We start from the raw sequence: 24,993 nt of genomic DNA on the forward strand, positions 1-24,993 counted from the left end.
TGGATGCATATTCTGGATATCACCAGATCAAGCTGAACCCGGCTGACAGACTGAAGACCGCCTTCATCATGCCGTTTGGTGCCTTCTGCTACCTGACCATGACGTTCGGCTTGAGGAATGCCGGCGCCACCTTTCAGCGTTGCATGCAGAAGTGCCTCCTCAAGCAACTCGGCAGAAATGCCCACGTCTACGTGGATGACGTGGTGGTGAAGACGGAAAAACGTGGAACTCTGTTGGAAGACCTCAAGGAAACCTTTGAGAACCTGCGCCGATTCCAGATCAAGCTCAACCCCGAGAAGTGCGTCTTCGGAGTACCAGCCGGCCAGCTCCTTGGTTTCCTGGTCTCTGAACGCGGCATAGAGTGCAACCCCATGAAGATCAAGGCCATCGAGAGGATGGAAGCACCCAGACAGCTGTTAGATGTGCAAAAGTTCACCGACTGTTTGGCGTCCATCAGCCGATTCATCAGTCGGCTGGGCGAGAAGGCTCTCCCCTTATATCAGCTCATGAAGAAGACAACCTTTTTTGAATGGACTCCCAAGGCGGATGAGGCTTTTCTCCAACTAAAGAAAATGTTGACTACTCCCCCTGTGTTGGCGGCTCCGACTCCTAAAGAGCCCATGCTCTTATACATTGCCGCCACCAGCCGGGTAGTCAGCACAGTTATTGTAGTCGAGCGCAAAGAGGAAGGCAATGCGCTACCTGTCCAGAGACCGGTATATTACCTGAGCGAAGTATTGTCGGCCTCCAAGCAGAACTACCCCCACTACCAGAAGATATGCTACGGCGTGCACTTTGCCGCCAAGAAATTGAAGCCTTACTTCTAGGAGCATCCAATCACTATGGTCTGCATAGCCCCACTAGTCGAGATCATCGGAAGCCGAGATGCTTCTGGCCGAGTGGCCAAATGGGCCATCGACCTGGCTCCCTACACCATCTACTACCAACCCCACACCGCCATCCAATCGCAAGCACTAGCCGACTTCCTCGTCGACTGGGCCGAGACCCAGTATCTGCCACCAGCGCCCGACTCCACCCATTGGCGGATGCACTTTGACGGCTCCAAGATGCGCACCGGCTTGGGAGTCGGCGTCATCCTCACTTCCCCCAAAGGCGATAAGCTCAGATATGTGCTGCAGATCCATTTTGCCGCCTCCAACAATGTGGCCGAGTACGAGGCGCTCATTCACGGGCTCCGGCTTGCCAAAGAACTCGGCATTCGCTGGATCCTGTGTTATGGAAACTCTGACTTGGTGGTCCAGCAATCATCTGGCGATTGGGACGCCAAGGACGCAAACATGGTGAGCTACCGCTTCCTTGTGTAGCAACTCAGCGGATACTTCGAGGGGTGCGAGTTTCTCCACATGCCAAGGAACGACAACGACCAAGCAGACGCCTTGGCACGAATCGGCTCCACCCGCCAAGCAATACCATCCGGCGTTGCCCTTCGGCGCCTCCTCAAGCCGTCTATCAAGCCTTCACCAGAATCAGACTCAATCTTTGTGTCGGCTCCACCCGAAGAAGTCGGATCCGACTCCAAGAAAGCTGCAGTCAAAGCCGGCACGGGGACTTCAGAACCCGGCCCGGGGACTGCGGTGACCAGACCAAAGAGTCCAGAACTCGGCCCGGGGACTGCTCCAGTCGGCCCGGGGACTTCGTCAAGTCAGCAAGCGGCTACGGACTCCAACCCGCCGCCTCCCAGCCCAGCTGCCCTTGTCCAAGTCGCAATAGTGGCAATTGAAGAAATAGCAGCACCCTCATGGGCCCAGCCCATCCTCAAGTTCCTAGTAAACAGAGAGCTGCCAACTGATGAAATCTTGGCTCGGCAAGTGCAACATCGAGCGGCAGCCTACACCATAGTCAATAGAGAGCTGGTCAGGCGCAGCGTCACTGGTGTCTACCAGCGCTGCGTCAAGCCAGAGCAAGGCCAAGCAATTCTCAGAGACGTCCATGAAGGCGAGTGCGTCCACCATGCGGCCTCGCGAGCACTCGTCGCCAAAGCCTTCTGACACGGTTTCTTCTGGCCAAGTGCCCTGGAAGAGGCCAAAGAGTTAGTCCAAAAATGCAAGGGGTGCCAGATGTTCCGCTCCAAGCCTCACCAGCCAGCTTCCGCACTCAAGACTATCCCCATTGCCAGGCCCTTTGCGGTTTGGGTCCTGGACATGGTGGGACCATTCAAGACGGCACAAGGTGGCTTAACTCATCTACTTGTCGCGGTGGACAAGTTCACCAAGTGGATAGAAGTGAAACCCATCAAGAAGTTGAATGGTCCGACTGCAGTGACTTTCATCGCCGACATCACGACTCGGTACGGCATCCCACACATCATCATCACCGACAATGGCACAAATTTTGCCAAAGGCGCCTTGGCCCGTTTCTGCGCGACGCAAGGCATCCGACTGGACTTAGCGTCCGTTTCCCATCCGCAATCAAACGACCAGGTGGAGCGAGCAAATGGCCTCATCTTATCTAGCATCAAGCCTCGACTGGTCGAGCCGTTGGAGCGATCGGCCGGCTGCTGGCTTGAGGATCTGCCGGCCGTCCTCTGGAGTCTGCGCACGACTCCAAACAAGTCAACCGGCTTCACACCCTTCTTTCTCGTCTACGGTGCCGAAGCCGTCATCCCGACGGACATAGAGTTCGACTCCCCGCGAGTCACCATGTACACCGAGGAAGAAGCAGAAGAAGCACGTCAAGACGGCGTCGATCTGCTGGAAGAGGGCCGGTTGTTGGCACTCAGCCGGTCCAGCATCTACCAGCAAAGTCTGCGCCGATACTACAACAGGAAGGTCAGGCCAAGATCTTTCCAAGAGGGCGACCTTGTGCTCCGACTGATCCAGCGAACAGCCGGCCAGCACAAGCTGTCGGCGCCTTGGGAAGGCCCCTTCATTATCAGCAAGGTGCAGGGAAACGACTCCTACTACCTGATCGATGCTCAGAAGCCCCGAGCACGCAAGAGGGACGACTCCGGCAAAGAGACAGAGCGCCCGTGGAATGCAAATCTTCTCCGAAGATTTTACAGTTGATGCAGTATGTATCACGCTACCCTTTGTATTAAAGTACCAAGACTTTGGGCCCCCCGAGACGAGCTCAGGAACTGCCCTTTTTTGTTATCTGTATGATAAGAATTATGCCTTTGAGTATATTACTCTTTGTTAATGCCGCCTGGCACCGGGCTCGACTAGTCGGCCCGGGGACTCGCTGCCTCGCGCTATGAGGTGCTTCCCGCAGTCAGACAAGTAGTGTGTGGTGCCTAAGCCGTCTCCTGTCAAAACCGCAGCTCGCAGAGCGACTGTTTGGTAGGCAGGAGTAAGGAAGAACGGGCGCCCACACGAAAAATGGCTAAGGACCCAAAGCACAAACATAGCTTAAGACGGCTTCCAGCATCTTTTAAGTAAAAGCCGACTCATGAGTAGTCGGCTTGCCGCTTTCTACTAGCCTCTATTAAGGAAAGCCGACTCTTTAGTAGTCGGCTTGCCGCTTTCTATCCAACTTGTTAAAGAGACTCTAAAATGGCCGAGTACTTGCCTTCCTAAAGTAGCCAAGCATTTGATCCAGCGGCATTCCGCAGAGCGGTTGTCCGTCTGGCAAGGCGGCGACTAAGGGAAGGCGGCAAAGGGAAAAGCCAAAAGAGCAATGAGCAAGGAAAGATAGAACTCGGACAAATATTTATATAGGCCCTTGGCGGAATCTTCAAGTAGAAGTTCAAGATACACCCCGCGGGTGGAATTGTTCGAATTAACAAAGTTTTTTCAAAGACTACTAAGGCAGATAAGGCGAAGGCAAAGACGGCAGCCTAGGAGGCGGCATCCGGGTTGGGAGGGTCGGAGGAGACGGCGGTGTCAGGCGCCGGGGCGGCCGGCTGGGCAGTCTCGGCTTGATCGTCTCCGGCGGCAGTCGCCTTCTCCGGACGCGGCCCGTTGCTGGAGGCGCGGTCGGGCTGAGGCTGGTCGCCCGCTCCGTCTTCTGGCGCCTCCGTCTCGCCTTCGTCCTCCGCCTCGTCTTCCTCCTCGGTGCTGGAGCCAATCACTTCTGCCGAGTCCTCGTCGTAGTCCGGGTTCATCCCAAACCACTCCGGCGGCACCTCCTCGCCGCCTGCAGCCCGCTCGGGGACGAAGACGCTGGTATCTGTGTAGTCGGCAATCGCCGCCGCACGCTCGACGAGGGCGCCCTCCACAGCCACCAGCTCCGCCTGGGCCTCTGACCGGAACGCGGCCAGCCGGTCCAGGTCCAGCCCCGGATACCACGCCTTGACAAATTCCAAGGCTCGGCGCGCTCCAGCCCGGGCTGAAGAACCCTTCCAGGCTTCAAGACGGCCAGCTGCGACCTCCAGCCAGTCGGCAGTCCGACTGGCAGTGCGCAGAACCGGCGCGTCTAGCCACAGAGCGGCAACCGCCTGGACGCCAGCACGCTGAAGTCGGCGCATCAACCGATTGGCCGGCCGAAGACGGGCCTCGATACTCAGAAGCTGCTCGTCGATAGTCAAGGGGGCGTTAGCGGCGATCTCCGCGCCATCCGCCCTCCGTGCCTCGCAATCAGCCTCGATGGCCTGTGTGACTGCCTGCGAGTGGCCACGGAAGAAGTCTACCAAGACAAAAAAGAAACAAGTCAGAGTCAAAAGTCGGCCCGACCCACAGTTGGCGGCTCAAAGGAAACCAAGAAACTCACCATCGATGATGTTCTTGATCTCATGGAAGCCGGAAGTCAGCTGCGCCTCCTTGTCAGTCCAGGAGGAGCGCTCGCTCTCGAACTCGGCCAGGAGCGCAGCCTCTTTCTTATCTGCCTCCTCCTGCTCCTTCTTGAGTAGCTCCTTTTGCTCCGCCAGCTGCGCAGCCAGCAGATCACGCTCCATTACAAGCTTACTGCACTCCTCCCCCTTGGTGTGCAAGGCGGTGTTGGCCTCGCCCAGCTGCTGCTGAGGAGTGGAGTTGGCCTCTAAAGAAGAAAAAGAAAAAAGACGATAAGTCGTCAACAAAGAAAGTCGCTGAGAAGATCCGGCCCGACTACTCAGCAGTCGGCCCGAATCTCGGGGACTACAGCCCGCGGGTGCGCCAGCGCGCCCCCGCGAAAAAGAAGGACTCACTCCGGCTCTCTGACAAGTCGGCAGTCCGCTTGCCCAGCTCCTCAACATTGCGGTTGAAGGCAGTAGCGCGGAGGTTGTGATACTCCTGTAATAAGCATTTCGGACAAAGTTAAATGTTTGGAACTCGCCAGAGGGAGTTCTGAACCGCCTGCTCAGCAACCGGCCCGAAACTCGGGGACTACACCCAGTGGGTGCGCTGGCGCGCCCCCACAGAGAAGAACAAGAAAAACAAGAATCAAAGGAAGAAGGCGTACTCGGACGGCCGTTCACGATGCCAGGTGTGCCCTGGTGCAGTTTTGGAGGGTGTCGCCCTCAGCTCGCAGCTTCGCCTGGACGTCTAGAAGCGCCTGGTTCAGTGGACCTGTGTCACCTCCGCGCAACCACCCAACGGGCGCGACGCTTGTCGCCTCGGTGTCTGGGATAGCCGAGCTGGCGGCGCCGGTCTCCAAGGGTTGCGGCGCCGAAGTCGCCTTCTCAAGGCGGCGGCGCACTGGCGAGGCAACTTGGAGGAGCAACCTTGCCTCGGACTCGTCCGCAGTCGGCGGCACCGGCGGGCCAGCTGGCTGTTTTCCACGCGCCCTCCCAGACGACGGTGGAGGCGGCGATGGCGGCATGAGCGTGTCCGACATGGAGGCCTCGCCGCTTTCCTTCTCCACGACGGGGTTCTTGGCGCCGGCTTCTCCAGTCTGCCCCGTGAACTCCGGGGGCGGCGGCGCGGAGGACAGCGGGATGACGAACAACGCCGATTGGCGGTGCGCGGCCTCCTCGGCTTGCCGCCTTGCTGCAATGGCGGTTTCGGCCTCTTCCAATTTTTTCTGGGCGGAGGACGCCGCCTTCTCAGCCTCCGCTTTCTCCAGGCGGTCGGCCTCCTCCTCGTCGCGCTTCTCCCGCGCATTTTGCTCCATTGCCTCCCGGAGGTCGGCGGCGGGGTCGACCCGCCGAGGGTTGGCGGACGTCTCCGCCGACCCCATGACGGAGGGGGCGGTGACCCTCTCAAGGGTAAGAGGAGCCCTGAAGCAAGGAGGGGGTGTAAAAGACTCGGACAGAATTCACCAAAGGAAAATAAGGCAAAGGTAGAAGCACTTAAGCAGAGACCAGCGGCGGCCTTTTCACTTCCTTGCGGAAACGGTTGGCCTTTGCGGCCGCCTCCTCCCGTTTGGTCGCGGTGGCCGCCCCCTTGAACTTCTTCGGCTTGCCGCCGAGTGAACTCGGCCCGGCGTGGCGCCTCTTCGCGCCGCCTTGGCCGGTGGAGGAACTCGCACCCGGCGGGCCGACCCTTGGCTGGCGGCGCGGGGCGACTTCCCCTTCGACATCGTCTTCAAGCCAGTTGGCGAAGGTGGCCGAGGGCCTGAAGCCGCTTCCCGCTCCCCCGCCTCCGCCTTCAGCGTCGGCCTCCATCGCCGCCGCCCCCAAGTCGGGGTCATGAACGTCGCTCTCCACTCGGTCAGGGACGAATTCACGGGGAGGTCTTTCAACGCCGGCTGCAGGTTGAATGAGGGGATTCTGACTCAGAGAAACCGAAAAGATCAGAAGTCGGATTCGGCTACAAAGAAAACAGAGCAACAAGAGATGCGACTTACTGCCGGAGGAGGGTTGGCACGCGAGTACGGCTCCTTGCCAAACTGCCAGTCCGCCGCGAGCTCGCAGTTTGCAATGTGGTTCACCATGTTCGCCACTTCCGCGCGGGGCATGTCTCTGGTGCACATCCGACTCGGGTCCCGGTGGTCGCTCGTCTGACTGATCAGATGAGGCCGGCCTTGGAGAGGGAGGACTCGGCGTGCCACGAAGGTGGCCAGCAAGTCGGCCCCTACCAGGCCCTCCGACTGCGTCATAACTCGGAGTCGCGCTATGGCGGCGGCTCCGGCGGGAGTCAGCGTCTTGACTCGGTGGGACCAGCTGGGAAGCCTCCCAGCTGGTGCACCGGCTTCGTAAGGCGGCAGATTGACCCAGTCGCCGTCTGGGGCGACGTTCTTCACGTAGAAATAAGACCGCTGCCACATCTTCACCGACTTGATCAGCGGGATGGAGGGAAACGGATTGTCGGCTGTCGTTCGCCGCATCGCGATGAAGGCGCCGCACTGGGCCGGCACGCCGGTGACGTGCGTGCCGAGCTTGGATTGGAAGAATTCTCCCCACAGCTCGATGATGGGGAGAACGCCGAGGAAGCCTTCGCACAGGGTGGCGAAGGCAGCCAGCAACACCACCGTACTCGGCGTGAGGTGGTGCGGCTGGAGCCCGTGGAGCTCCAAGAAGGAGCGAAAGAAGTCGCTCGCCGGCAGCCCAGGCCGCGCATGAGGTGCGAGCGGAAAATGACCTGCTCGCCCTCCTCCGGCGTCGGCAATATCTCCCTCGCCGGCACGGCGCGGGCTCGCACGAGGTTTGCACCGGGGAGGCGGCGCGTCTTGCGAAGAAACTCGATAAGGTCGTCGTCCATGTCGGAGCCGTCCCACACGCTGGAGCGCATGGCAGGAGCCATGGCGGCAGAGGAAGACCTCATCGTGGCGGGCGCGGCGTGGCCTGGCACGACGGCGGCAAGAAGGAGACAGAAAGCAGAGGAGGCAGGAGGAGGCGGGAAAGCAGGGAAGATGGGCGCGCGTGCTTCGCCGCTCCTCTCCCCCCGCCTACTTATAGCCCCATAGGCTGAGAAGCCGATGGGGCGGGCGTGGGATTAACTGCGCACGGGACCCCACGCCCTCCCCCACGATTTACCCCACGAAGTTACTGCGCGCAGTAACAACGTGGGAAACCCAACTGTCCGTGCGGCCACAACGGATCCGTTCGCATGCCGAGGCGCGGTAGTGGCGGGCCCCACCTGACGGCATGTCCTGTCGCGCGCGTGGGCCGACAGACTGTCCTCGCCATGTGGTGCTGCGCGGCGGGGCTGTGGCGGGCGACCGCGGGGAAGCGTATCAAGCACGCCGCCTGGTTTCCCGCCGCGATGTTCGAGCTCCTTAGGGAGTGAGGCGGCCCTCTGCGAGTCCGATTCCGGATAGTCGGCCTGAAGGAAGACGGCGAGCGAAGCCCAGATTCCGCAACCAGAAGAATGAAACTGTTGAAGCCCCACGACGCAGTATCCGCGGAGCCTCACCAGCTTCGGGGACTACTGTCGGAGTAATGGGCCACGGGTAGGCTAACCCAAGCCCCAGCACCTTTCAAGACATTGGGACAGGCTGCGCCGCTTATGCCGAGTCCCAGGGACGACTCCAAGATATGCCGAGTCCCAGGGACGACTCCCAGATATGCCAAGTCCCAGTGACGACTCCAAGATATGCCGAGTCCCAGGGACGACTCCAATATATGCCGAGTCCCAAGGACGACTCCAAGATATGCCGAGTCCCAGCTGACGACTTCCAGATAAGCCGACTCTCAGTTGACGACTTCCAGAGAAGCCGGCTGAGGGTAGGCGGCTCGCGACTCCAACCACCCCCTGCCTTCGCCGCGAGGGACAGGGCGGGGAACGGTCACGGCGTGGCCGTCTCTACCCTGCCTACGAAGGACCAGCATGGCTACAGTGCGCCATATCGCTGGAGATCTCCATCGTGGCGCGGCACTGTTGCCATGTCGGCCCTGACCTCAGCCTTAATGGGCGGCGCACTGTGCCCACGACGCCTGCCTATACGACCCAAGGACGGTGGGACCGCCTGTCAGCGGGTAGACAGAAGACGGCAAGAGCGCCCTGAAGACGGACCCGTGGGAGTCGGCCCCCTAGAGTCGGTCGGCCCCTCTCATGGGCCCCGCACGCCATTAATCAGACAAGATGGGGAATGGCGACAGTGAACGCCCGCCAGACGGCGGCACTGTTGCCATGACCTCATGACCAAGCCAGCGTCATCAGGAGCACCGCTACAGTACCAGGCCTGTCCGCGGGGCCCGCTAGTCGGCGGGCCCCAGTACTCGGCGGAGAAGACGACGACCTGAGAGACAGACGGCTGGGACCCGCGCCCAGCCAAATTACCAATGTATCCCTGGGGAGTAGGCCTATATAAACCCCCAGGAAGCCCATGCAAAGGGTTCGGACCCAGATAGCACTAGACCCCAGAACATAGGAAGGAGAGAGCTAGCCTTGCCCTCTCCAGAAACAGCTCTAGGAGCACCATTGTACTCACTTTGCCATAGTGACCATGCGGAGACCCCGCAGAGCAGCAGTAGGGGTGTTATCTCCACGGAGAGCCCTGAAGCTGGGTAAGATCCGCCGGCGTGCATGTCTTCGCCTCATCCCACTTCCGGGCACCGACGACGTTCTACTCGCTCCCACCATGATAAGCCATCCTTTGGCATATGTCGTACCCAACCCCCGACACATCCGCAAGGGTGTGAACTTCGGGATACATAGTCATCTCCGCGTGCCTCGGTTATCTCTTACACGAGCCCTTTACTTATGCATTTTACTTTGTGATAGCCATATTATTTCTTGTCATATATCTTGCTATCACATAGTTACTTATCTTGCTTAGCATAAGTTGTTGGTGCGCATAGGTGAGCCTAGTTGTTTTAGGTTTTGTGCTTGACAAATTAACCACTAGGTTTATTCCGCATTTTTTCAAGCCTAAACCGTAATTATTTTAAAGCGCCTATTCACCCCCCCCCTCTAGGCGACATCCTCGATCTTTCAGAGATGTAGTTAGGCAAGATCCTTCGCACACGCCCCAGAGTTGGAACCTTGTTGGGTCCATGGAGCCCCGATTCCGACACTATGCGCTTTTCTATCATTTGTCCAACAGTAGTTTGTTTGGAGTAGTGATTAGAGGTGGTCAAATGACGTAGAATCCTCTATATCCTGAAGGTCATCCTAAAAGAATTGAGCAAGATACTCAAAGAATTAATAATGATGCACCTACTTCACCTAGGAAGAAGAAAAAGAATAAGAATAAGGATAGAACTTTCATGCTTCTAGTGAACCTGTTGAGGAAAAACCTCATGAGAATCCTAATGATGTTTCTATTTATGATGCTGAGACACAATCTGGTAAAGGACATCCACCAAGTGATAATGATAATGATGATGCTATTAATGATCATATTGATGCACCACCAGATAATAATATAGAATGTGATAATGATGTAGAAATAGAACCTGAGGTTGAACCACCTCTTAAAAATAGAAGATGTGAAAAAGGGACTTTGTTGTTAGGAAACATGGTAAAGAGAGAGAACCATGGGTTCAAAAACCTATGTCATTTCCTAGTAATGTTGTGAAATATAGAGATGAAGAGGCTTTTAATCTCTTTGTTGAAATGCTTAGACCTTTGTATTTGAGAACACCCTTGACTGAAATTATGAAAATGCCTCTGTATGCTAAATACATGGAAGATATTGTTACTAATAAAAGGAAAATACCGGAGGCTGAGATCTCTAACATGATTGCAAATTATTCGTTTGAAGGAAAAGTACCTCAGAAGTTAGCAGATTCAGAAATACCTACTATACCTTACTCCATCAAAAATAATTATGTCAGAACCGCTTTATGTGATTTAGGAGCCGGTGTTAGTGTTATGCTATTTTCTCTATATAGAAGACTTCACTTGAATAAGTTGACACCTACTGAAATTTGTTTGCCAATGGCTGATAAATCAAATGCTTTACCCATCGGTATGTGAAGATGTTCCCATTGTTGTTGCTAATGTTACTATCTTACTAGACGTTATTATTCTTGATATGCCCGAGGATGACAACATGTCAATTAAACTTGATAGACCTTTTCGAATAATGCAGGGGTTGTATTGATTGCAACAAAAGCAATGTTACTTTCCCTGTCAACAATAAAGAGCATATGATATATTTTCAGAAGAAATAAAACAAGGTGAATAGTATCAATTCTATTGAAAAGGTTATGACAATACTATTGGAGGTTTTGAATTCCCTCTTCCGACTATCAAAAAGAATTATCAAAGTCTTATTGTTGGGACAATGCATATCCCGATCGAGGTAACCTAGTGCTATACAAAAGTTCTTCGGTTTCATGTTACTCAAAAATAGTTTGTTAATAAGACATGATCAACCTTATTAATGGATTTTTTTAGGGGCATGTGGTCAATGAATTTCGTAAGCACAACTTTCTGTAATCCTTGTTTACTCTCTATTATTTATAGTTTAATATACTAAAATGCCATGATTATCCTATTTTCTAAATTATTCGTGCAATAAAAATTGACCCATGAATGAAAGTGCTCAGAATGTCGTAAAATTTTAACATGATTTTTTATGGAATATTTAAGAATTTTTTGCACTGAACACACCCCGGGGGGTGCACCTGTTACTCACAAGGCAACAGGGCGCGTCTACCCCTTGGGCGCGCCATGCACTATAAATGAAACAAGAACTGGCATTGGGCACTAGGTTAATAGGTTAGTTTCTAAAAATGATATTAATTTGCATATAAAGCATACAAGATTGATAATATAATATTATGAAACAATCAAAAATTATAGATACGTTGGAGACGTATCATTTGTGGAGCAATCGATCAGTAGGAGTTGCTTTTAATGGGCAGCCCGACCGGGGCAACCGCATGAGCACTGCTTCTCCTAACTAGTGCAAAAGGCGCTGGTTAGGGGGGCTTGCCGTGGTCTAGTTAGGAGAAGCGCCTTTGTCTAAAAAAAGTTAGGAGAAGCGCCTCCAGTGTTTTTATTTGGCGCTTTAGCCGCCCGTTAGTGAAAATTTTCAAACTGATGAACTTTTTCAAAAAGTTGATGCACTTATTTCAAATTGATGAACTTTTTTCATTTTTTGATGAACTTTTTTCAAGTTCAATGAATTTTATTCAAATTTGATGAACTTTTTCTTAAAAAGTATGATTTTTTTTTCAAATTTGATGAACATTTCAAAAAGTATGATTTTTTTCAAATTTGATGAACTTTTTCGAAAAACCTGTGATTTTTTCTCAAATTGGTGAACCTTTTGAAGTTTGTGAACTTTTTTAAAATCCACGAACATTTTTAAATTCATGGTTTTTAATGATTTTTATTCTTATTTTTCTGTTTTTTCTTCCAAAAGTCAATGATTGATGAGTCACTAGCGAAAAAGCGACGTGTCGAGCAAGCAAGCACCCGACTGGGCTGGCCCATGTTCATGGCTGCGTGAGCGCTAGTTACCCGAATGGGCGCCTGAAGCGCCATATAGGAGCTCCCAGCGCCTCCCTGAAAAAAAAAGTTAGGAGAAGCGCCGCTTCCGGCCTAGTTTGTGCCACAGCCCTGTGCAGTTCAACTCGAACAAGACAACCAGATACTGGAGTTTACTTTTGAAGGTAGAGAAGCAAATAAAGATGCAGATAGGTTAGCCAAGTTTTCACACTCTCTTAATCAGGGGCGTCATGTCTGGCTTGACGTTCTCCATGATCCTTTTTTTATTCCACAACATGTGGTTTTTGAATAATAAAGCTTGGTTTAACACCTTAAAAAAAGACAACCAAATACTGCTGGAGACCCCTAATAAAAATAATAATGGAGACCCCTAATAAAAATAATAATGGAGACCCCTAAAAGAACAAATGATGGAGTTGCCTAAAAAAAACTCGCAGCCGCAGCACACGGCACGGCACTGATGCTGCACTCATCCTCAGGTGCACCTGCCGTCAGTAGGCCGGGTCGCGTACCCGCGTCGCGATCCAGGCAGACAGAGGCAGGTGAGGGGAGCACGTTCGGCTCGTCAAGCCCACGCCATTTCCACCAACAACACACAGCCCGGGGTTCGCCCCTCGGTTCACCTTCCACCGACGAGCGATCTGTGCTTGCCGTTGCGTGTGTTGCTTGCTACACGTACCAACTACTTCCAGGTGCCCACGCGTTGCGCCTGTCACGGGCGACTGCGCAAGCTTAACTGGGCGACAAGCAAGCCACGGTAACAAATAAAATAAAGTTACGGGGGAGATCGCCGTCGCCGCCAGCCGCTGCTCGATCAGCGGCGCAGGAGGAGGAGGGGCCTGACCGCCTGAGCCACGACAACCCAACGGCGGTGAGCCGCAGAAACCAGACAGCGGGCACGTGAAGGGGAGATCCCTCGTGTCCGTCCGTGTCTCGTCTCGACCCCACTCACGAGCACCAGCACGGCCCAGGTGCAGCGCTCGTTGGACTCAGGCACCCAAATGCACGTTGGACTCACTCGGGCACTGCCGCTTTGGTCGAGATATGTTGCGTTCCCTGCCATCTTTGTCCCGGACACAAACCGGTGGTCCGTCCACTGATCACAACCATAGATGCTTGTGCCAAAACACACACGGCCAGATCGATCGATGCTCATGCTGTGGAATTGCCACCGCCACCTCTGTTCGGGGCTACCTGTACTATTGTCCAACTACTACTACAACAACTCCATTCGTTTACTGATAGAGATCAAACCTCGATTCACACATTACGATGGCCCTGCGCGTGATAAGCATAAGCTACGCTTTGCTGTTGTGCCGACTGACTAATTAGCAACCTCATCTGAGGTGTCTGACGCCGGGAGCCCGGGAGATTGACCATAAGATAAGAGCAGCATCAAGCAAAGTCAAATCACATTCACCCCCCTTGCGTCGATATACTATATTAACAGGATCTCTCTCTGCTTAATTGCTACAGTACTTAGTTGGAGCAAGCATCTATAGTTGGCTACTCTATAATCTATGTACATACACCTGCCTTTTGTCCGTTCGTGTGTGAGTTGATTCGCACAGCTGTCTTCCTTACATGAACAACGCAAGCACATGGCGCGCACCAGGAGAAAGACGGAACGGAAGAGACAAATCACAGTTCGCAACCTTATATTTTATTATCATAAGCACAAGGAAGAATGTACCAGGATCTTGAGAAGAACATGAATCATCAAGCTATGCATGTATATGTATAGTTGTACCAAAACCCTTTTCTCCTACAACACTTTAAACTTTTAACCCATCCAGATGCAACCTTCTTCACTCCAGGAACCCCGTTAGACAAAATGAAACAAACAGACGCAAAGAATGACGAGCAAAACAAAACAAAAACGTTCCTATACATACACAGAAGATCTTAGCCTTCAAGTATAAACAATTCTTTTTCTTCTTCTTCCTCGGGACCGGACACACCAACAACCACCAGTTTTACATTCCCCGCCATTATTCCATAGCAGTATAACAGTAATAAACAAAAAAAAGAAGAGCAAACAATATCGTGGACGGCTGGCTCCAAGCAAGCAAAGCCCAGCTCCCCGCCGTCACCTCGTTTCGGGCCGTGTTTCGGTGTCAACCAATCATGAGATCAATCTTCCGAATCCTTCCTCCCATCCTCCTACTGGCAGCTCGCTAATCGCGATCGCTGACCGAAGACGCCAGCCATTCTGCACGTTGCCTCCAACAACTTGCCTGCACCAATTTTTTAATGGAACGAGTTAAGCATAATACGATTGTTGAACTAACAGCATGGAATGAGTGGTTCACACGTAGCGACAGCAGTGCTGCTGCACCGACGGTGGCATGGGCACGGGAGTTGGGGAATCGATGTCCGATTACGCCAATTCGCAAAAGTGATTATGTTTATTTACATATAATAACAGACGCGCTATCAAATCAGCATCGGATGCCTGCTGCCTACTATGTGGGTTTTTCACGCGAAAGGAACTTGCGTATTTTGACATCTTGTCTATGCTAGGGACGTTGCAACGGCTGCAGGTGAAAAGAGGAGGAATAGTTTTGTGTGCAAGGTGAAATGGCCTCTCATGTCGAAATCGCAGGGAAATCACAGGAGGTCATTCGTGATTCACAGGCTATTGGGAGGTGGACGATATCTTCTAAATCAAGAGCCACGGCTGGCTATGAAAAGGAGTGGCTACAAGGAACGGCATAATCTTCCTCGCTTTATCATCACACAGAGACTAAAACTCAACACCAAGTTTTGTCCAAGCCAATGTGTCCAAAGGTCCAAAATAGCCGGTCATCTGATTTCACAATGGATGCTATTTGTAGGCAATACGGTATACACAAACCTAAGGCTGGGTCTACAAATAATGGCCCAAATCATTGGGCACCTAAGGGTTACCACACAGGAGTTATTTATACCAAGTTTTGATCCTTAAACATAGAATATGCTATAAGAATTATTGGTTACATGTGCAGGGTTTAATCATGTGTCAATAAACTCAGAAAGGCGCACGGGTTCGGCCCTTGCCAGTCACTCATTCCATAACCATTTGGGCCTACCATTACACCAAACTAGTGCTAAGACAGCAAGGATGTGAGTGACCAAGGCTTGAGCATCAGGCTTCGGTCTGGTGCTTTTGGGAAAGCTATGAATTGTTGCTCATGCTCAGGGCGTGAAGAAGACACAGGCCAGAGATCTGAGCTGAGCTTGCTTGCAGAGCTAGTAACAGCATCAATCAGGAGACGGTGAACAAGACAGTGACCCACCAACATACACCACAGGCGTGGTGACTCGAGAGGTTCAGCTCAGTTATTCTACCCCTATGGATTCTTTCTAATACCGTCCAAGTTTCCACGGAGTTGATGCCAATGGACTGGCCAATTGGCCATCACAAGTGTGATAAAATCGCCGGAGTATTTAATCTGTGGCTGCACAAAACTCCAAGGGAAAACCAAACCTCTGCGGTTTTGGGCGGTACATGGCACATGATGATGGGCAGGGCAGGGCACCGACAGGGCCATGAGCAGAGGACGGCAGGACGGAACCACTAATTGCTCACCACCAACCAATCGATAGATTAACCCCCGCCGCACTCACTCACCGGTACCCTCACCGGCAATATTCTAGCCGTCAACGGCGCAACCAGCATTGAGGTTAATCAATGGGGGCAGGTTCATCTACTACTAACCGCTAGAATCTAGGTTGTGGGCTGTAAATTTTCGGTGGCAATGATGTGGTGGTACAGTACTAAGCAGTCTAGTTATGATGCCAATTTAATAATAATGGGGGAGGTGCGGAGTGGGTTCAGATCTGGGGGGCACTGACCTCGCCGGAGCTTGCTCTTCCTGGAGCCGGTGACGGCGGGCGCCTTCCTGTCCGGGGCGGACACCGGCGTGGCCGGCTTCTTGTCGTCCTCCGGGAGCAGCACGGCGTCGATGCCCTGCACCGAGATCCTGCCGTCCGTGTAGATGTCCGGGTCGAAGAGGTAGGCGGAGCCCTCGCCCATGCCGAACTTGACGGAGCCGTCAGCCTCCCGCGCCACCACCTTGTGCGGCAGCCGCAGCGTGTCGTACCGCACCTTGCCGAACCGGCGGACGGCGTTGTACATGCTCTCCTCCGTCTGGTACTCCGGGATCATGTGGTAGTACAGGATGTTCTCCGGCGACCCGGGCTCGCTCAGCTGGTCAGTGGTCAGCCGCGCCATGGCCTCGTCGTTGGGCGCCAGCACGGTCAGCACGTACCCCTCGGACACCAGCCGGCCCATCTCGGTGGCCAGCGAGGTGAGGTTGACGAGGATGTCGGCCAGCTCGTTGTACCCGCCGTAGAGGACCAGGGTCTGGATGAAGTCCTTGACCTGGCTGTGGCCGTCGAAGTGGTGCTTCCCGTTGCCCGGGCCGGGCGCGGGCGCGGGGGCGATGGAGGGGCCGGGGGCCATGGCGTCCCAGACGGGGAGCACGGGGGGCGCGCCGGGGAGGACCGGCGGCGCGGGCTTCTTGAGGCGGTGCGTCCTGGGGTCGACCTCGGGCGCGCCGGTGGGGAGCACGGCCGAGATCGCGGCGAGGCTGCGGCGGCGGTTGAAGTCCTCCTGCACGGAGCGGGGGACGAGGAGGCGCTCGATGCCGTGGATGACGCCGTCGGGGCGGAGCACGGCGTCGGGGCGCGTGACGGCGGCGTGGGCGACGCGCATGGATCCGTTGGCGCCGGCGGCGAGCTCGACGTCCTCGCCGGAGAGCGTGGGGTGGGAGGCGGCGGGCCAGGACCCCGCCGGGTGGCGCGCCGGGAGGACGTGGAAGAGGAGCAGCGTCTGGAGCGACTTGAGGTTGCGGGGCTCGAGCAGGAAGCGCTTGAACTCCGGGTCGAGGTCCCGCTCCAGCGCCTCGTTCCGGGGCGCGAAGATGGTGACGTTGTGGCGGCCCACGGCGTCCTCCAGCGTCTGCAGCAGCAGCGCCTTCTCCACCAGCTCCGCCAGCTCCGTGTAGTGCGAGTCCAGCAGCGCCACCAGCACCGAGTTGGAGTTCACCCCCGCCCCGGACGCGTTGACGACGGCCGCCGCCGCGGCCACCACCCCCTCGCCACCACCGCCAGCGGCGGCCACGGCGGGCAATGTGGGTTCCTCCGGCCGCGCCGTCTCAACGGCAGCGACGGCGCCCACGGCCAGCGCGAGGGCGAAGAGGAGCACGGCGCCGTACGCCGGCGCACCCATGGCGGAGCGCCTCCTCTGCTCTAGCTGCTCTATCTGCTGCTGCTGCTGCTCGTCGGCGGCGGCGGATGCGGCGGATTTCTTGGATTTGCGGCGGTGGCTGGCTGCTGCTGTTGCTGCTCCAGCTAGCAAGCTCCTGGGGAGGGGGGAGGGGGGAGTAACTATATGGTGTTGGGTGGTGCGAGCTTTTCTTCCCCCCTCTTTTGTTTAGTGTCTAGAGAGAGAGAGAGACGGCCGGCCAGACAGCGAAAGAGAGAGTGAGCTTTGCTTATAACCGAAGAGAGAGAGAGAGCATAGGAGGAGGAGGAGGAGGAAGACGCGGCGTAGTTGGTGGGCGGGCACAGGCTGGCCGGCGGGCCCGGCCCGAGCAAGTGTCGGTCGGTCGGTCAGTCGGTGCGCGCTGCCGCCTGGCCGCACCGCACCGCACACAACTCAAGGTTCGGTTGGCACGTCGAGCTATTTTTGGCCTGAGGTATGCAACTTTTTTTTTTCATGGACGTATGCAACTTTTTGGCCTGAGGTCTCCCGCCTTTCCCGCGCCTCCGCTCGCGGCTCGCCTCCTCCTTTCCGCCTCCCACGGCCACGCAGGCGAGCCCAGCGACCGGGTTTCTATTCCCGGGGACCTAGACTTGAAAAAAACTCCAGCCATCCGCGGCCCCCGTCCTCCGCAAGAGAGAGAAAGAAAGAAAAAACCTCCGGCCATCGGCATCGATGCGATTCGGCTGGGGCGGCCTCGCGTCCGGTGCAGGGGTGGTGGTTCCGCGGCCGGGGTCGGTGGGGCGCCGCCGTCCTGCGTCGGAGTCTCCCGGGTCCTGAAGATCCGTCGCCGAGGGTACCGTTGGTTCCTTCCTCCACCTTCTTGTTCTGCTCCGATGTTTCTTTTCTCTCCTTCCTCGTAATAATGCATTGTAGATGTTCAGCCTTAGCAATGGCGATGGGGGCGCGGCAGGCCTCTGATTCTGTGGTTTCTGCGGGTTTCAGGGAGCGATTTCGGGGTTACTGTTTTGATCATGCTGGGTGGCTGTCTGTGGCAGAGGGGATGGAATGCTGATTCTTTGGGGAGGAATTGATTGAGGCAGTAGGCGGCTGATTTGATAACAACAGTAGTTCAGTGTGGTTGTATCTGAGGAAGAGGAGCATTTTTCCCTTTGATTTGGTGCTTTTTCCTGCGGCCGCCGGCGGCGAGCAAACGTATTGAGTGGCCATGGAGCATATTATTGCGGGCAAGTTTAAGCTTGGGAGGAAGATTGGGAGTGGCTCCTTTGGGGAGCTATACCTTGGTATGTTTCATATTAGCTTACGCGCAAAATGGTTGTCATTGCGTTACTATGCAAATAATATCAATGTTTATGTTCTTTGTATGTGTCTTTTCTTTGATTCAGGTATTAATGTACAGAACGGAGAGGAAGTGGGAATAAAGTTGGTAAGTGCTGTCAAACTTGCTTGTAATTTCAATTGGAGGATTTACAAATTGAAATGCTCGGCTCAATGTCTCACATTTCCATCGATCTGATTTGTATTAGGAACCCGTGAAGTCGAAGCATCCACAGCTGCACTATGAATCCAAAGTTTACATGCTGATGCAGGGTGGAAGTAAGTGGGTTGTATCCATATGTTTCATTTACCAATCATGTGTTGAATTACTTATTTGCTCTTTTTTTTCTCATTATAGGCGGCATCCCACATCTGAAGTGGTATGGTGTCGAGGGAGAGTACAATGTTATGGTGATTGATCTTCTTGGCCCAAGCCTGGAGGACTTATTTAACTCCTGCAACAGGAAATTTACTATGAAAACAACCCTTATGCTTGCTGATCAACTAGTAAGTTTGTTCCTCTACATCCCTTACCCGGTGCTGATGCATGAAGTTATGAAACAAGTGCATATGATTGAGTCTGATCACAGTCGTTTTTCTATAATCTGGTTTATCAAAGTTCTGTAAGGATTTGGAAAAAATGGTTATCTTACTTGGTGAAGAAAAATCCAAATTGTTAAACCATAATTCATGAATTTGTGGTAGTGGACATGTGAAATCCACAAACTCCACCAGGGACTAACTTTTACTGGGTCTCAACCCAACTACTATGAGGCTATGCATCAACCGATTTACATCACTAGGGCACTTATTTAAGTTTAGATTTCATTGAGAAAATAAGAGTTGGGGCTTAGTTGAGATTATTTGAATTGTGCTTGATCTTTGCATGAGGTTTTATACTTCTGTTCGGATTATCTTTGATGATATTTTTTTTAGATAACACGGGTGGAATACATGCATTCCAAAGGATTTCTTCACCGTGACATCAAGCCAGACAACTTCCTTATGGGCTTAGGCCGGAAAGCTAATCAGGTTAGCATTGTCAAAAAAGGTTCTTGCTTGACTTGTTTTACAAATAAATTTTATAGGAGTAGCGAGTTCTTTTATATTGTAAACTTTAACAACTGCCCAAGTTCTTTATTCGTAAATCAACAACACATCAAAACATATGTTTTTAAATCTGTAGGTCTATATAATTGACTATGGGCTTGCTAAGAAATACAAGGACCTCCAGACTCATAAACACATCCCCTACAGGTGAGTACTCATTTATGAAGTTTCTTTCCTGAGATAAATTTGGAAGTTAGATTTGATATAGGTTTTGTTATGTCAATTATTTCTGATGGTAAATTTCAAATATGTCCCCAGAATACATCAGAAAATTTCCCCGTGTTTTTCTTTTATGTACTACATATTGGCATATACTTTTGATGTGATACTTCCTAGTGGTATACCATTGTAACAAATCTACAGAGTGCTTGTCTTTTTCCTAGACACAAATTATTATATTATATTATGGTATATATAGGATCATGAGTCTATGCTTCTTATTTTATTACTATTATTCAAATGTAAAAGACCTGAATGTGATTAATTTAGCCTCTAAATATTAGTCTCTCAAACGTTTCTAGTGCTACACCACATCCAAATATTGCAATGCCTTTTCTTGGACAGTGTATATGTTAGGCTCAAACTTGAATGTGTTCTCTAGTTGTGTGCCTCTTTGTGCTGATGTACTCAAACTGTACTTCTTATATATTTATAGCTATTTGTTTGTCTGTACAGGGAGAATAAAAATCTGACAGGAACAGCACGCTATGCTAGTGTAAATACTCATCTTGGAATAGGTGAGCACAATAAGCAAATCAAACCTTGCTATCTTTTCCCAAATTATCCTAGAATCAAGGCACTGGATTATTTAGCTATAAAATGAATATCATATGGTGTATTAGTAGCTATGTGGTATACATATTTTTTAAAATAAAACAATAAAAACATGTTATCTTACATATGCATGTACTTGTTTCTTGCAGAACAAAGCAGGAGAGATGATCTAGAGTCTGTTGGTTATCTTCTACTGTATTTTTTGAGGGGAAGGTTAGGACTGGTGATTTAGTACTTTGTTATCTTGCCTATTTTCTGTTCAATAATGTGAGCACTGACTTGGCATGCTTTGGCGTTATTCTTAGTCTCCCATGGCAGGGTCTTAAAGCTGGCACTAAGAAACAAAAGTATGATAGAATTAGTGAAAAGAAAATGCTTACCCCGGCAGAGGTACTGATGTTGCGATCATGAAGTTTGTCATTCTGTTATGGTAACGCCTAGATGTATTGATTCCCCTAAATATAAATTTGTCCAGGTTCTGTGCAAATCTTATCCATCGGAGTTCATCTCATATTTCCACTATTGTCGTTCCCTGAGATTCGAAGACAGGCCAGATTACTCTTACTTGAAGAAACTGTTTCGGGATGTATTTGTTCGTGAAGGTATACATTTTTCTTCTTTGGAGGTTATTTCTACACTTGTCCATTAATTTATCCACTGGAAGCTTTCTATAAACCGATTTTGAGAAAAGTGGTCTAATTATGGGCTACCTTTGTAGGATATCAATTTGATTATGTATTTGACTGGACCGCACTCAAGTATCCTCATATGAGTTCCAGTAAACAGCTTGTTCGGGTATGTATTATCTTACCTTGTCGATTGGTATTATTTTCTTTCAATTCTTGTTGAACTATTTATCTTGTCCATATCCAGCAACCGAGTGGAAGATTGGCTGGAGTTGGGCCATCTGTTGAGAGAACAGAAAGACCTTCAGGTTTGCCTTCTTGTCGTTTATCATATGAAACACTGAGATCAATACCCAGATTAATTCATGTCTATTCTTCCAGTAGGACAAGAGATCCGGGATAGATTCACCGGTGCTGTGGAGGCATTTGCCAGGAGAAACTCGAGCTCCGGTCGCCACGGAGACCATTCGAGGCACAAAAGCATTGCGGATTCATTCAGTTCATCTAGAGAAGCTGTAAGTATTTGCACTCCATTTTGAATTTTTAATTACTGATAACCAAGTGTTGAAGCTCTTCGCTTAGCACCAAAAAACGATGGAAAGGAGGCAAAAGCAACTACTACATTTCTGCTTGAGATCTGGTGGCTTTTGTAAGGAAGTAATAGCTTACTTTACCCTATATGCGGTAGCTTGCTGCTGATACGGAGAAAACACACATCTTGTCCCGGACTGGGAGCTCATCGAAGATGGCTGCCATGCCATCCAGCCGGCCAACCTCTTCAGGGGACTGCACCGGTCGGTTGTTCTCGGGAAGTGGCGGCAGCAGCAGCCGCCCATCATCGTCGACCGTCCAAAGGCTCCACCAATCCGGAGGCAGCGGTGCGGAGAACGGCTCGTCTCCACCCATCGCCCGGAACGCCCCAGGGAGATCAAGCCGACGGGACAGCCACGCGGCACTCCGGAGCTTCGAGCGTCTGTCGATCAGCGCTGACAGAAGGAAGTGATCGACGGCTCTGGAGGCGATGACAATTGCCAAGGATTTAACACCTGTCGATCTGTGCACTCACAAGAGTTCAGCAGACATGAACAATGACTTGATGACGAATGGTTAAGCAGAATGGCCAGGAAAGAGCGGTGTCCTGGTTGCCATGCATGCATGTTCTTTCTTCAAACTCCAAATGAGATGTTTGTCATATAAGATCATGAGCTAGAAGTATGTAATTCTTTTCAACGGCAAATTCGGCTTGATGTGTACCCCTCTTCTTCCAGTATAGGACTTTGAATCATAGGGAAGAAGAGGCTGCCAAATTTATATATTTATCGATCTTCTATGATCATAGTTTCATAAGAATCTTGGTGTTCTCTCACATTTTAGTTGTTCCACCCATTGTGCATGACCGAGACATTTTCTCATATTGTTCCTACAATATATAGTAGTTTTGCAATACTACCACATTCAAGAGTTTTTCAAGCTTACAAACCCAAGCAGAGAGATGTCTGCTGTTCGCCATGAACTTGTGCTAGGTTTACCTTGCAAACCCAAACTCTGATTTTGTTCAGTTACCACCCAAGCTAAAAAGAACTGGCTAAAATACAACTCATCTTCTCAATTAACCGTTTTTGATCTGTTTTAGCTGAATTTCACTAGATTGGTCACTGGATTATTTATGACTTACTGGAAAATAGTGATTTTTTTTTCTGTGCAGTTTGAATTTAAAACCCAAAAGTCGGACTTGACCTCTCAAAGCATATGCCAATAAGTTGAAATCTCACCAAATTGTTCGCTGGATGAGAATTGATAAACTGGAACGTTTCCCGATATTTTGGCGCAGTGAAACCAAGGTTGTGCTTGGCATTACGGTGGATTATGATAATCTAGCTTATTCAACCAGTTTTTGCCCATTTTGGTATATTATTGACCCACTCATGCCACTTAGTTCCATGGCTATTTTCCTCCATTAGATTGTTAAATAAGCAATTGAGTCTAAAATAGATGCTCACACATTTAGAAAGGAAAAGAATATTCAAACGCTTCATTATATATAAAAAAAATAACTAGTAAATCAAGCATAATTCACATACATTTTGGTAAATTCCAGCTAAATTTGGTATAAGTTTTACAGGACACTCAATGTTTTAGTTTCAAGTTGAATGGAAGGGAGGTTAAAACTGGTTAAATGAAAGGGAGGTGGTGATCTGAGCCAGATCAGAATTGGTGGTACTCCAGGTTATTGCGGAAAGGAAGTATAGTGATGAGGTGGTCAAGTGCGCGCGTCCGGTAGGTGCCGCCACCAGAACCGGATCCATCATCATAATTAAACGACCCACCTAATGCCCAGGTTCGATCAAGCTGGACCTGGAGGGGGCATCTTTTTTGTTCAAGTCAGACAAGAGGCGCCATGTGCCTTCCTTCCTTCCTTCTCACTGTTGTTAAGCACAGATACATCGTGTCACTTGGTAGTAGGAGCACTCGCTAACTGCTCCCGGAACACATACACCTCGTGTTACTCGCTCACTCGCTTTGCAAGTTGCGGCAGGTCAACGAGGGTGGGAGGATCGGGGCAATGAATGTGTGGGGATCGTTGCGCGGATCGCATTGTTGTCAATTGTTTTCCGTCTGGTGTCAGGTGTACAAGGGGGTTGATTAGGTTAATCAGGAGTAGTCAAATGGCTTGGCTAGCTCATGGCGGAAAAGTAGTAGTAGTAGAGACACCCCGCGAGACAGCTAGATCAGAGTTAATGCATAGCTTGGTCTACTCCTGTGTCAATTGTTATTGCTTTGTAGTAAATCCAGCCATATCTTATTGGCATCTTGATGCAGTTCGTGTGAGAAAATGCCGCTCGGCCGGACCGGAAAGATAGTAAACAACTCTCGCTATATATATTGGTAGTTTCATTCATACTGGCACCGGTGACGATCTGATGACAGTTGGTTGGGTGGTCACCGTCGCCGAGCCGTGCTCCGGCCAGTTCGCTGACGCCGAAACCACGAACGGGTAATCAATCCGCACCCAGAAAGAAAAAGAATACCCCACATATTAAGCCGGACGGAACCCGTACGGCCACGATCTTTCAATCCCTAGCGGCTAGCTTCCACACAAGCGCGAAAAAGGAGTTCCTAATTCAGGTGTGAAGCAAAAACGTTGCTTAGCCTTGTGCAAAGGAGGCGTCACGTCGGACGATTAGTTACCGGGTCGTGGCTTTGGCTTGCCTTCCTCTTGGTTGCTTCGTTGCTATTGGATCGTCGTAAAGAACGGATGGACGGATAGTAAAGTGAGATGTCTCATTTTTCGATGGTATTCTGTAGGGTTTTCTCTTTTTGGATAGTTTGTTTGGCGCGTCGGCGTCGGCGTCTTTTGCTTGACGTGGGTTGCTCTCCACGCCAAGCAGAGGCTTGCCCGCCAGCCATGTTCCCCAGCTCCGGTTTCGATTCGACCAGTACGTGTCTTTTCTTTGAGTAAATAGCATAAAACTACTACTTTACAGGTTAGAGTTCTAAAAAACTACCGGTTTTTAATTTTTCGCTGATAACTACCAAATCGGGGGTCGGCTGTTTCAAAAAACCCCAAATACCCGTGGATTAAGAATTAAATGTGTTTATGACAGGTCGGACCCGTACCTAAACGTTCCGTCTATTTGACCGTGTGTTTGACCGTTAACTGACATGTGGGGCCCATGTCAGTTTCGTCTTCATCTTCTTTTTTCTTCCTTTCTGTCTCTTTCTCTTCTCGACGCAGGGAATGGCCGCCGGTGCAGGGGGCGGGGCGTGGATGGCAGCAGCCGCATGGAAGGCAGAG

The 24,993-nt window shown here is 51.5% G+C and overlaps 2 protein-coding genes across 3 annotated transcripts; one reads left to right on the top strand and one right to left on the bottom strand.

The window, feature by feature from the left end:
- Positions 1 to 13,808: 13,808 nt before the first annotated feature.
- LOC119312119 (fasciclin-like arabinogalactan protein 16) lies at positions 13,809 to 17,614 on the bottom strand. The gene is made up of 2 exons (XM_037587856.1): positions 15,999 to 17,614; positions 13,809 to 14,398 (listed from the first exon to the last, which is right to left on the bottom strand). The coding sequence occupies exons 1-2, from the start codon at positions 17,374 to 17,376 to the stop codon at positions 14,325 to 14,327; spliced, it is 1,452 nt and encodes a 483-aa protein (XP_037443753.1). The 5' UTR covers positions 17,377 to 17,614; the 3' UTR covers positions 13,809 to 14,324.
- Positions 17,615 to 17,950: 336 nt separating this feature from the next.
- On the top strand, positions 17,951 to 22,576 carry LOC119312121 (casein kinase 1-like). Of its 2 annotated transcripts, none has more exons than XM_037587858.1 (15): positions 17,951 to 18,205; positions 18,355 to 18,653; positions 18,756 to 18,796; positions 18,897 to 18,966; positions 19,046 to 19,194; positions 19,624 to 19,719; positions 19,874 to 19,944; positions 20,473 to 20,534; positions 20,721 to 20,784; positions 20,877 to 20,961; positions 21,047 to 21,173; positions 21,290 to 21,366; positions 21,445 to 21,505; positions 21,582 to 21,712; positions 21,886 to 22,576. In XM_037587858.1, exons 2-15 carry the CDS (start codon positions 18,578 to 18,580, stop codon positions 22,198 to 22,200), a joined length of 1,425 nt encoding a protein of 474 aa, XP_037443755.1. In that variant the 5' UTR covers positions 17,951 to 18,205; positions 18,355 to 18,577; the 3' UTR covers positions 22,201 to 22,576. The 2 variants fall into 2 exon arrangements, with proteins under 2 accessions (XP_037443755.1, XP_037443754.1); XM_037587857.1 differs by having other exon boundaries at positions 17,955 to 18,205; positions 21,579 to 21,712.
- Positions 22,577 to 24,993: the final 2,417 nt, after the last annotated feature.

Source organism: Triticum dicoccoides, chromosome 5B (assembly GCF_002162155.2).
Source record: "Triticum dicoccoides isolate Atlit2015 ecotype Zavitan chromosome 5B, WEW_v2.0, whole genome shotgun sequence".
Classification (NCBI taxonomy): Eukaryota; Viridiplantae; Streptophyta; class Magnoliopsida; order Poales; family Poaceae; genus Triticum; species Triticum dicoccoides.

Excerpts from the sequence above, each read along its gene's own strand:
- LOC119312119 (XM_037587856.1), bottom strand. The coding sequence starts at position 17,376 with ATGGGTGCGCCGGCGTACGGCGCCGTGCTCCTCTTCGCCCTCGCGCTG. Across the intron at positions 14,399-15,998 it reads GAAGAGCAAGCTCCGGCGAG|GCAAGTTGTTGGAGGCAACG; the intron begins GTCAGTGCCCCC and ends AAATTGGTGCAG.
- LOC119312121 (XM_037587857.1), top strand. The coding sequence starts at position 18,578 with ATGGAGCATATTATTGCGGGCAAGTTTAAGCTTGGGAGGAAGATTGGG. Across the intron at positions 18,654-18,755 it reads CTTTGGGGAGCTATACCTTG|GTATTAATGTACAGAACGGA; the intron begins GTATGTTTCATA and ends TCTTTGATTCAG. Across the intron at positions 19,945-20,472 it reads CATAAACACATCCCCTACAG|GGAGAATAAAAATCTGACAG; the intron begins GTGAGTACTCAT and ends TTGTCTGTACAG.